General features: G+C 35.0%; 1 protein-coding gene across 1 annotated transcript in view; it reads left to right on the top strand.

Annotated features, from left to right (window-relative positions):
* The window catches only part of LOC105443151 (ceramide glucosyltransferase-B-like), a 43062-nt gene that overhangs the window by 22781 nt on the left and 7096 nt on the right, over positions 1 to 13185 (top strand). The window contains exons 3-5 of the mRNA XM_030980054.1: positions 527 to 629; positions 7737 to 7838; positions 12856 to 12968. Of these exons, the coding sequence (XP_030835914.1) occupies positions 527 to 629; positions 7737 to 7838; positions 12856 to 12968 (318 nt within the window). The remainder of the gene's footprint in view (positions 1 to 526; positions 630 to 7736; positions 7839 to 12855; positions 12969 to 13185) is intronic.

Raw genomic sequence — 13185 nt, forward strand, 5'->3', positions numbered from 1 at the left:
GAGACCGCCGAGAGCGTTTCCCTTGTTAAATATTTGTATTTATTTATTAATTTTTTTTACATACCGCACGTCAAACAACTGCCCTAAAATGTTATTTTAATCACAAATTCAATAGAAACCTATTGTCAAAACATACTTGAAGACAAAAATATTCTCGAAAAGAATGAAACGCCGATAATACGAAAATATCAACAACGAAATATCTACTTGAATATAAATTATAGGTCCTAATATGAAAAAACAGCATGAGGAATAGACATTTCTGCATTGGAAGTGTGTCGCGCGTGGTTGTAAGTTTCGTTTTAATGAATTCCCCTTTTTTGCTTAAAATTACTTTTTTTTGCCATCATGGTTACTCTTTTTGGTTGTACAAGGTTGGCAGCTCTGATACACGTGTGTGTGTATCATTTTCAGAATTACAGACCTTCAAAAAAGAAACCTTTGGAAAAAACAAATGCCCTGTCTCAATAGGGCCTCAGACTACACATAAATTTTAAAGATATTTTCTTATTTTCTGTCTCAACAGTTTGAACTGCTCATCTGTATACAAGACGAAGAGGACGAGGCAATAAAAGTTGTTAGGCCGCTCATGGAAAAATACCCTCATGTAGACGCAAGATTATTTATAGGTAAGTGCCAAAATGATAATAATATTATCATCTGCTTGGCACAAAGGCAATAGAAGCAGAAATCCTAATAATTATGTGTCTAATTTGGAAATCTGTTTGCTTGTGCCGTTCTGCTAAAGATAATGATGTTAACCATTGTATTTAACTGTACAGTATGTGGCTTATGTATGCACATAAACTCTTATGTGAAAATTGTGTAAAGAGAAGGTTTAGTTCTTGGCAAGGTGACAAATATTTTGTGAGCTTTTTCATTCTTTTCATGTTAGTGTGGAAGATTATCACAGAAATATATATGTCCCCTGAAAAGGATGGCTCTTCAAATGCACTCATACTCAACATTTTATGACAGGTAACGTCTAAAGGTTGCGGAATGCAATTTTCATGTCTTATGTTTTTGTAGTTCCGTGTAGACATTTCTGTGTACAGTTCATGTGACTCTTCGCAAGACTGAGCCAATTTGTTATCATTTTGATGTTTCCAAACCTGACAGTATACTTATGTACTGATGCGCTACATGATCAACCTTTTCCCTTCATATTACAATTGCATGACCAGGTCCCTGTTTTACAAAACTTACCATTGATGATAACTTTGCCATCATATTTATATTCATATTTATTTCATTTCCAACAGAAAGGTAAACAAAGATATTGCATTTTATTTCATCAATGGTAACTGACATGGAAATGATAATAATAATAATAATATTTAGCTTTTATATAGCGCTTTCGGCTTTATAATACAATGTCTCTATAAAAAGCGCTTTACAAATATACTATTACCCCGGTCATTGGATTCAGTGCTTGCTTGCACACACTGTGTGCACAATCTTGATTTTGATTTTGATTGGCTGTTGAGCCCTGTTACCATGGTAGTTGCCATTGATGGCAAAGTTACCATCAATGGTAAGTTTTATGCCAGGGGCCCAGAAAAGGAGTAAATGGTTTTTTATGTCTGAGGGGAGGGATTCTTCATATTCTCAAGGATGTCCGAAGCAAAGAATTATCTTTTGTGTCTGAAAGATAACGAGATGTCCAGTATGGCCGCACTCATTTGTCCATCTTTTATTGTACCTGTTCGTTGAATGGGGCAGCTTCAGTCACAGTTGAATGAGATTAGACAAATTCTGTCTGGTGACCTCAATACACTGGATGATATTCGTGGAATATGATTGGTTCTTTATCCTACATGTAATGTCCACTTGTAAGGATGTCACATATGATGCAATAGTGTTATGCAACGCTAAATCAACCAGTCTACCATTTATTCGTCAGTTACGCAAAACACACACAAACAACTCAAATTTACAAGGGTATGAATAATTTAGTAGTTATTGTAAACTGACATCGAATGTGTGATTTCACTTTGCTGGTCTCATTCAAGCTGCAGTAGGGCTTTCATTCTATACAGTCCTCAGGTACACAATTTCTGTGTTCAGACTTCTGAAATATATGGTATAGCAATGAGAGAATCTCATAGCTTTATGATAAGTAATTAAATTTTGCCAAGTCTAAACGTCATAAACAAATGTATAGCGCAACAAAATGTTTATTTGAGCATTGTTTCACTAACAAAACCAATGCTAAAGAATCAGGATCCCGCTCGGTAGCTCTAGTCTGGACGTGGTATCATATGAAAATCTAATAGCTGGTTTATAACGGGCGTATAATCGAGAGTATGCACTGTTGCTTGGCCAGGTGTCATGCCAGTTGACCTCTTCAAGACTTGTTCCATGTGATGTTATACAATGGTTTTTCCTAGTCTGTATGCTCCTTTCACTTCACGGTGATTTTTTATACGTCATGCATACATGTACATACAGTGTAGTAGTGTACGAGTTTCATATAAATTCTGTGTAGTCTGAACAGTTATTACTGAAGTTATTTAAGTTATTTAAGTTATTACTAAATTTTTAAATCGACTGTTTTTAATGCATTTTTATATGATACAATGTGAGCAATGTACTTTAACTTATTACTGAATTTTTAAATCTACTGTATTTAATGCATTTTATATGATACATTGCGAGCCAATTATTGTTAGTCTTTGGACTTTTTATTTGGTATATTTGTAATAAAACCGAAATTCAATTGAATTGAATTAACAGTCTATATGCGGTTGGTAACAGACCTGTACAGTATGAGACAAGCAGTTGTACAGTACGTGTAGCTTTCGTCAAATGACGGGAGTATACATGTAGCATCTTCATGTAGGCCTAGTTGGCCTACCTACCAGCATTTATCATTCTCAAAATGGGATGGCCATGTGATGTGTTCAAACTTCAATTCAGCAATTTCTTGGGGTAACATAAAAAATAAAAAGTATACCAGTATTTGCCTAGAGTCATAAATACATGTATAATACATGTACATGTACATGTAGCTACATTTGTACATACAGATAGTACACTGGGCATGCACATGAACAGTGTATGATGCCAATGTTACAGCATGAAAGGATTGTTTTAAAAAGCCAGATTGTTCAAAATTACTGTTTTGTTTCATGGGAACCTTTTTATTTCCACTTGTGCAAGTGTGATTTTTTAGTTTTTTACAGTCGATGCATGCATTGCAGACGCAGTGACTATTGCTTTGTGGTATTCAATTACAAGTCAACAATTGATATTGAAATTAAGTATTTATTGTCCATTCAGAAATTTGTTTTTCGCTGGTATATGTTTACAGAGATCAATTTACAAAAAAGACATTAATAGACAGCTTAATACAGTAATGGTAAACTAAGTTCATAACAGCTTTAGTTGGGTGAGGTTCATGTACATGTACAGTACATGAAATGAAATATATTGATAAATAATAGTATTACGTGAAATAAAATTGAATATTGAGTGGAGGAGCCAGCAGAGGCCAAAACCATTATAAAAACACCAACTTTAATTACAGTGAAACGTGCTTTAGTAATCACCTGTATAGAAACTTTTTCAGTTTCCCATGCAAAAGATTTTTCATTGAAATGTAAACACATGTACTATAAAACGAACGTGTACACTGTATATAAAGACCACATGCGTTTAACGGGGCATTGTGGCATGCGGCTGTAATCCAGCTAACAATGGATGTTACAAACTGATTCAGCCAAAAACACAGGTTAAAAACTGATTCATGTCTTTCAGATGGTGACGTTAAAAGTCGGTCCCCAGACATAAATATTCATATCTGATTGATACACGTCTGTAAAAAAAATTAATTACACACACAAGACCACTTTTGAAACTTCGAGAAAATATAGTTTCTTCCCAGAGCTTTTTCATGGCCCAATTATTTGCAATAATTTGAGTGAGGACATTCAAAAATGCAAAATATTATAACATATCAAACGTTTAAATATAAGGATTGTTTAATTGAAATTGAATAATATGTGTACACTTTGACTTTATTAAAACCAAGTGAAATGTGATTTCTCTCTTCTCTTCTCTCTCTACCTTTCTTCTGTCCTATCCGTAGTTACAAATATAATATAATTTGTAATGTTTACCATATAATTACATGTACATGTATGTGGCTTAAATTTTGTTTTGTTTTCATAGAGAATCATTATGAACAAGCCACTTTAGCTTTTACAATTTACCACTTCTCTTAAATCTGTTATATACATGTACATGTATGTACAGTAATATATATTTTTGATGTTTTTTAAAGAGAGAGAGAGAGAGAGAGAGAGAGTAATAAATGAAAAATGTAGTAATTCAGCTATTAACTGCAGTGCATGCTTGGCACTGTCTGGTACCCATGTTTACATTGTATTTATGAAAAATATTATGAAAGACACTGTTTGATCTGCGTCTGAAAGGTGCCTACCAGTACCATAAATACTGTCACGGGCTGATCAATCGAGTTATTCTGATTGTCATGCGTTACTTCTCTCACAAAATACAATGTGTTCTGTTTTGAGCCTCCATAAAGCTATGAGATGCATCGCTTCATCTGTAGTACCTCTAAGGTGCCTACCCGTACCATGCACATATACCGTCACTGTCTGATAGATATCCCGCTCGACACAGGTTCCTTAATTTGTCTCATAAAATACGGTAAAAACATGCCTACGAGTACCATTCATCAATGCCTGATCGAGATGTCCCCGATCGTCACAGCTTGCTTTTCTAATGAAATACATTATAATATCGTCCGTTTGGAGCCAAAATGGTATAAACTCTATGTTTTAGCACAGAGTTAACACCCTTCTGGCTCTGAAAAGACATTATGAAGGAGGCACTGAGGTTAATGGTTTTATGGATGAACTGAATGTAACATGGACATGTTTTATGTCTTGTGAAAGGCAATAGATAGGGATAAAATGTAGAAATCTATTTTTGTTCAAAATAATGAAAATGCAAAGAACTTTTTTTGAATATTCATGAAGAATTATGAGAAATTATAAAGGAAGTCTACTTGTGTGTTTATTAATGTCTTATAAATGTACACTGTACCTGTACGTTGATTATTGTGCTTGTGTTATCAAAAATCAAAATCTGTTTTTGCATTTTAAGAATTGCAATTTGTGTCTTATCAATTCTCTACTCGTTAGACATGGTCCTTTACTGTAGGCCTATGAACATCCTGTCTCCCATGTCTTTCATGTGATAATGAGATAGAAATCTATTTTACTCTTAAAGAATTAAGAATATTATGTTCAGTTTTTGAAAAAATGTAGATTGATTCATTCGTCAAAAATGATACTTGCAACCTGTTTGGTAGAGTATGATTTTTCATATCTGTCTTGTAGTGACATAATGATATGAAAGTCTATGTTTGCCTCTAAAGAATTTAAATGTAGTGTTCAATTTTTTTTTTAATAGCCTACACGTGTGTACAGCATTTTAATTGTGTTGTACTCGTCTCATAGTGGTACTGGTAGTGACTAGTGACATCATAATCTATTTTTAGTTCCAAAGAAAGGATTTGTATTATTCATTGCTCAACAATGATTGATCGTGCAGCACATGGTGTCTAGCATCATTGTCACAAGACTTACCAAAATGGATCACATGATGATGATTTCAGCCGACTTTAATAATAAAATCTTTGTTTATTTTAATCTTGAGTGTTTTTTTCCCCTCTAGTACAATAGGCGTGTCTGCACTATCTCGAGATTGCCAAATATCCAGCTATTTGAATTATCCCGATCGCAAACTATCCAGCTAATTTGCGTCTTCATTAGACCGAAGTAGCAAATTAGCTGGATAGTTGGTCGGGATAATATCCCAAGATATCTCGGTCTAGTTTGCGGTTTTCTGTGTTTACTAGCTGTACTAGCGCGGCGCTGAGCGGTATAGATCACATGTGCGCGGAAAACCGGAAATCGTTGTGCATGATGGGATCGGGATATTTGACTCCGTACTTCGGTCTAATGAAGACGGTCACAAACTATCCCGCTAGTTGGGAAATAGTGGGATATTTTGCAAACTAGACCGAGATATCTTGGGATATTATCCCGACCAACTATCCAGCTAATTTGCTACTTCGGTCTAATGAAGAAGCAATTAGCTGGATAGTTTGCGATCGGGATAGTTCAAATAGCTGGATATTTGGTAATCTCGAGATAGTGAAGACGGGCCTATAGAGCGATTACACACAACGCACTGCCAGCACCATTCGTGCATCAGGCACTTTGGGCGTGGATGGTTAAGACTGTTTTGTGTCTTTCTGGCACCAATCAAACATAGGGGATGTTTCATTAAAGGTAAAGACCAGTATTGGTAACGCCCCAATTTCAAAAAATGAAATGGAAGCTCTCATTACCAATCATGTGAAAGAATATGTTTTGACTAATACATGATGATAAAAAATTTGCCGGGAAACCGCCTACTAATTCATATATTTGGTAAATTTATTTCTCTCATGGTCGTGTGAGAGAGATTGGGTAGTCCCATATACATCTTTCTGTGTATAGTGCTTGTAACTTTACGAAGAATGGGCCAAATTTCTTATCATTTTGATGATTCCAGAACCTTGCAGATGCTAGATGCTAGATGATCAACCTTTTCTGATCGATTCCACAACGTTTCTTTCACAATGCAATCGCATGACCATTACTGGTCTTTACCTTTAAGCTGTTCGTAAAGTTATGCATGACTTTACGAACGACTTGTATATGAAGTGCCAAAAGGATGCCCAAAGTTTTTTCTGATATTTTCAATAAACTCAATTAAATTATGGCTAAAAAATATACTTTGCATTAAAAATGTTTGTTATAATAAGAATGTTAATCTACATCAGCACAGTTCAACTTTAGTTGATGCAGTTAATAATGATTGAGCATCTCATTTGGCTTTTCATATACAAGTCATTCGTAAAGTCATGCGTAACTTTACGAACAGCTTAATAATAAAACACCCCCAGTTTATATTATTTTAGGCCTGCTTGTATTTAAAGATAGAAAATATGTGAAATTCCCCAGAATACTCTTCTTTAAAACAGTATTGAACAATGTTTCTGTGCGATGGCATCCAGACGCAGGGACAAGACGCGCATGCGCACAACTCACCAAATAACCAGAGCAATAAACACTGATGTGTTTTATGGGTTTGTCCAGGATTGTAAATGGTAGTTAAAGGTAAAGACCAGTATTGGAAACGCCCCAATTTCAAAAAATGAAATGGAAGCTCTCATTACCAATCATGTGAAAGAATATGTTTTGACTAATACATGATGATAAAAAATTTGCCGGGAAACTGCCTACTAAGTCATATATTTGGTAAATTTGTTTCTCTCATGGTCTGTGAGAGATATAGGGTAGTCCCATATACATCTTTCTGTGTATAGTGCTTGTAACTTTACGAAGAATGGGCCAAATTTCTTATCATTTTGATGATTCCAGAACCTTGCAGATGCTAGATGCTAGATGATCAACCTTTTCTGATCGATTCCACAACGTTTCTTTCACAATGCAATCGCATGACCATAACTGGTCTTTACCTTTAAAAAAAACTGTTGGTTCTTCAAATTGTTTTATCTGCAATGTAAATTTGCCTAGTGTTCTAGCTAAAAGCAAACAATGCATGTATGATGATTCACACAAGTATGATATCACTGATTATTTTTTCCCTTTTTTCTCACCCCTCTTACACACACCTTACTCACACATCTGCAGGTGGGTCAAAGGTCGGCATTAACCCAAAGGTCAACAATATGCTTCCAGGATACAAGGCATCAAAGTATGACATCATCATGATCAGTGATAGCGGTATATCAGGTAAGGATGTATACATTTTTTATTTGATGAACACATTCATACCAGCCACACGTAGCTACATGTGCTGCATGTATCTGCAAAGTAGCCACATATGTTGCAGCTCATTTGGGCGATTCCTATGCACTGAATCTTGAAAAGACTTGAAAATATCAAATTTATTTCATCTAGTCTGCAGAGACACAGACTCAGACTCTATTTACCCCTTTCATAGTGGCCTGATTTTCATTGGATGCATCCGATGAAAATCAGGCCACTATGAAAGGTTCAGAGGAGAAAAAGGCGATAGAATAGCAGATGAAAAGAAGATAGAATAGCCGAAGAAAGAAGAGAAAAAAGGCGATAGAATAGCAGATGAAAAGAAGAGAAAAAGGCGATAGAATAGCAGATGAAAAGAAGAGAAAAAGGTGATAGAATAGCAGATGAAAAGAAGAGAAATAGGCGATGAAATTCTCCTGCTCAAGCAGCTCACAAGCGATTGTGCAATAATGCTTCACTTCCTGCCGGAGCTCGGCACAGCGAGTGAATTTCATCGGCAGTATGAAAGAGAGAGCAGGGAGACGGGTGGTTCAAACTTTGTTTACATTCAAGGCAAATTCTATCGGTATTTTCACCAGTGCGACTCCAATAGAAGCACTATGAAAGGGGTATCTGGCTTTATAAGATGATGACGTGGATCCTAATCAAATGACCGGTTGAAAGTGTACACTTACATGTAAATATGCATTTATTTTGCCTAATACGTAATTTGGATAATGACCGGTCATTATCAAAATCATGTTATAAAACATATTCTTATAAAACAAATAATACACATCATTGTGTTCGGGCATTAGTAAAATTACCCACACAAGGTACCTTTGGAACAGTCTAACAAGCCTGAGGCGATAGCCGAGGGTGTTCGGACTGTTTTGAAGGTACCTCGTGTGGGTAATTCTTACTAATGCCTCACTGCTATGTATTATTTGTATATTGTCCTTGCCCAGAGCAGCTAAATAACAGAGATAATGTCATGTGTGACACATTGCACAGAATCAACTTTTTGCGAATACACTGTGAATATTTTACAATCAACTTCAAATATAAACGTTGCCACTGACTAATAGTGAATATTGCTATATTTGGCAACCTCTTGGGTATACAATGTACCAAGGCCAAATACAGCAATACTGTAGATACCTTGTATACGGTGCTTTCTTAGGAATGGGGTCAAAATAACCAATCAATCAATCAATTAATCAATTTATTAGCTGAAGAGCAGCAACACTTCGCGGCTTGTGCATTGGAGCAGAACGCTTGATTCATAATTATACTGATCAGGCCGTTCTTTATGACATAAATTGGTATAAGCGCTTCACATTTCATTTGCAGCTAGTTTTAGCGCATCGTATGTGGACAAGCCTTCGGTAACTGTCATATATATATGACAGAGAGATGAGAACACACTGTTATTGTGATGTCATGTATCATGTGATTGTGATGTCATCGTATGTGGACAAGCCTCTGTAACTGTCATGTTTAAGTTTCAAGTTCATTTATTTCACTTTATCAAAGGTAACATAATTGAACATAATGAACTTAGTAATTATTATAACTAAACATACAATATAGAAAACATAATGTACATGATAATAGTTATAACAGAGGATACAATCATATAAATCAATCAATAAAGTGGGGATCTACTAAAAAGCAAAGCTTGTATTATATAGGTCCCGGTTCATAGGTTTGTATTTAAATTAGGGTATCTGAATTATCATATTTACATATGATTACACGAGGGTTATCTTTCATGTGTCAGAGATATGACAACATATTTCTATTGTGATGTCATGTATCATGTGATCAACCAACACCACTTCAGAGGACTTGCATTAATACAAATCTACTGCAGCAAGTGCCAACTGTACTGCAATGTACAGGATGCATTAGGCAATACCAGGATATTGCTGTAGCATTGTGGTATATTGCCTTTCTGGGATGGGAAATGGCTATGGGAAATTGTTTACAGATCCTAGCATCGTTGCTGTATTACCGTAAATCTCCGTGTATAAGGCGCACTTTTTTGCCGCCGAAAAATTTTTAAAGTCGGGGGTGCGCCTTTCTAATAGATGTAGTTTATAATAATAATTCCTCAATTTTTGTCTATTCATATCATGCATGACTATTGATGTTTGGCATAGAACATAGTGCTTCTGCTAGGTGATGTGATGAGGCTGGTGTGGGACACTTGGTATCATGAAGCCTTAGAGTATGGACCTGTTTTTAATTTACATTAATGATCTTACACATTCTTCTACAACGACATTGTTACTATTATTTGTGACAAGTTCACAACTTCAACTGCACCTCGATATAAAATGAAGGTCCTTCCCCGCATGGGTTTTCGGCAACAAAACAACAACAACAACAAAACAAAAAACGATTTTATTTTTTTTAATTTATTTATTTATTTATTTTTTTTTTTTTTTGCCCCCAAAATAGGGGTGCGCCTTATACACGTAGATTTACGGTAATGTATGAACAGGGCTATTATGACGTCATTAATCTTGTGATAAACCAATGGATCAAGAGAACGGAGTCCACCTGAATGGACCTTGGCCTTCTGTAATTATCCATTGAAGCAAGAAAGGTTTAATCATGTGAGATGATTGCGTTTAATGACGATTGCATTATACACCTGTACATTGCTGCAAATTAATGAAGTGTATACTACCAAAACATATTAGGTAATTAAAAGCCATTCTGTATAACTCGCGTTACATTTGGAGGAAATTTCTGCTTGAAATCTTCTTATAAATAATCATTGAATTTACCAGCGAGATAGGCTCAACATGAATTAATTTTACAATTTTATTGATACCTTTAAGTTTTTAGTTTTGTTGGAACATTTGAAGGCATTATGCATACAATGGGCTCAAATAGAATCTTCCAACCCCAGTGAGAAAAAAGGAATACATTTACATGTATATGCTGCAAACTCTCTTTAATGCCTGTGCATTATTAAAAATCAATGCAATTTCAATTGAATGTGATAAAGGTACTTCATGTATCTCCCATTTGCAGCCAACATCAAATTCTGTAGAACTTTGCAGAAATCAAGAATATGTCACGTACATGTATGTCCTATCTGTGGAATTTAAACGTTAGCAGTGCTCTAGTATTCAAATTGTGCATGGAAAAACGTTTACTTTGTAGACTTCAATGTCAGACATTGTTTCGAGTGACTGATTGACTTTTTCTTTGGTAATAACACACATAAAATGAGCATTTGGATCAATAAACCACTTCTTGTAATGGCTAGAATAAAACTGATTGAATCTTTGCGCAGCACAAAACGTACACCATTCGGTAAACGGTTCTGAAAATCAGACTATTTACTGAAATTATTGCAATCCCTAAAATCCCACAAAAAGACATTTTCAAGCCCCTTCGTTTTGAAGGAAGTTCTATTAAAATTAGTGCTATCTTTCAAATGCCGTTGGAATTTAACCTTTTCATTTTTTGGCCTGCAAATGGTGAATATTTTAATTATATCTGCTTATTCTGGTATCATTTGTAGCCCCACTAATGATTACCTCTGTTTACCTGTACCATTAGTCAACCCATCAGTGGATGACGTCATCAGCAAATTCCAGTGCCCTATTACGATCAAAGTTCATGTTAAAAATGTGATTGATAAACTGCTGTTATTAAAGGCAATTAGCAGTTTTTATAATTTGATATGAATATATTTTTCATGTGCATGTATGTAATATGAATGATGAAAAATTTCATTCACCTTTCAATAATAGTTTTTTTTATTTTTATTAATGGCCACTGTATGCAATTAGACAAACTTTCACTACTGTTGATGCTTGTCAACAGGATGACACATCTATGAAATTTGCATAGATTCCAATCACAGTAAAGATAGTTTACCATTTTTTTTGTGATGAAAAATTCTGTCAAGTTGATCATTGTCAAGGAAGTTTACCACCCCCCCCCCCCCTCCACCACCCTAACAAACAAAAAAGAAGAAGAAAGATACTTCTCACAGGAAATGAAATTTGTTATTAATTATTAATATATTTTGTTCTCCAAATGCATTTGTTAATGCATGATGAACACATTGTAATCAAAAGCAAACGGTAACATTTCCTTTCTGCACAGCTAAAGAATATCTCTTGATTTGAATTTGACACTTTGTTTTTACACCACATCATAATAGATTTGTGCACAAATCAAACAGTTTCGTTATATGATTTTAAAAGTGTGGAATGGTAGGCTCCATTTCCTGTTAATTATAAAACCCCTAAAACAATCCTGAACACAGAACAAAACGACAAAACTAAACAATAGCAAACAAAAAAAGGCGTGCTTAATCAAGAGATAGCGGTCAAGTTAGGTCAAGAGCATTGCCCATAGGGGAATTACAAATCCAGCCTTATCTTCTAGATAACACAACAAAGTTAATATTTGAAAGCTCTAGGTGTGATATTGAGTACATGTACATGTATAGGTCATGCAGTTCTCATGTGAAAGAAACTGTATAGAAGTTATCCTGATTGTTTGTAGGAATGGACCTGTATTCAACTTTAGGATTTGGAAATTATCAAAATGATAATTAGTTGACTGAATCATGCTAAAAATCATCAGAGATATGGATGTATGGGACTACACAAACTTATGAAACTATTCCTAGTGGTACTTAATTCGATATTCAAAAGCATTCCAAGGGTAATTCTTTTCAGGCGACATATCTACTGTTCTTTCTTACTGAAAGACATAGAATGAGAAATCTCACAGTCTCACTTTCACCAGTTCTCAACTGTCTCTTTTATATTGTATTCAATCTAAGCTCTTCAACTATCAATATTTATGTGTTTTACATGTACATGTTTGACATAATATGGGTTGTTCGTTTTTTTTTTTCTTCCAATGATACTTGCAGGACCCTCAGTATGAATAGCCAAATAGACAATGCTCTGTGAAAACAATTTCTTTGAAACAATAAAATGTCAATATTTTTATTTTTCAGTGTCACCAGATACTTTAACTGAAATGGTATCAAGGATGTCACCAACTGTGGGCATGGTCCACGGCCTGCCTTTCGTCCGTGACAGAGCTGGTTTCTCGTCAACGTTAGATAAGGTAATTTACATGTACTTGACCTGATATAATATCATTTGGCCCATGACAGAGCTGGTTTCTCGTCAATGTTAGATATTAAGGTGATTAACATGTACTTGACCTGATAACAAATGTTTGGAATAGATTTGAATTGTCGGTAATGAGCCTGAAGTTAAAAAAACCATGAGGCACATTAATCATGTCAATGAAAAAAAAGTGGCTAATGGCATAGTATTCA

This window comes from Strongylocentrotus purpuratus, unplaced genomic scaffold, assembly GCF_000002235.5.
Source record: "Strongylocentrotus purpuratus isolate Spur 01 unplaced genomic scaffold, Spur_5.0 spur5_contig_817, whole genome shotgun sequence".
NCBI lineage: Eukaryota > Metazoa > Echinodermata > Echinoidea > Camarodonta > Strongylocentrotidae > Strongylocentrotus > Strongylocentrotus purpuratus.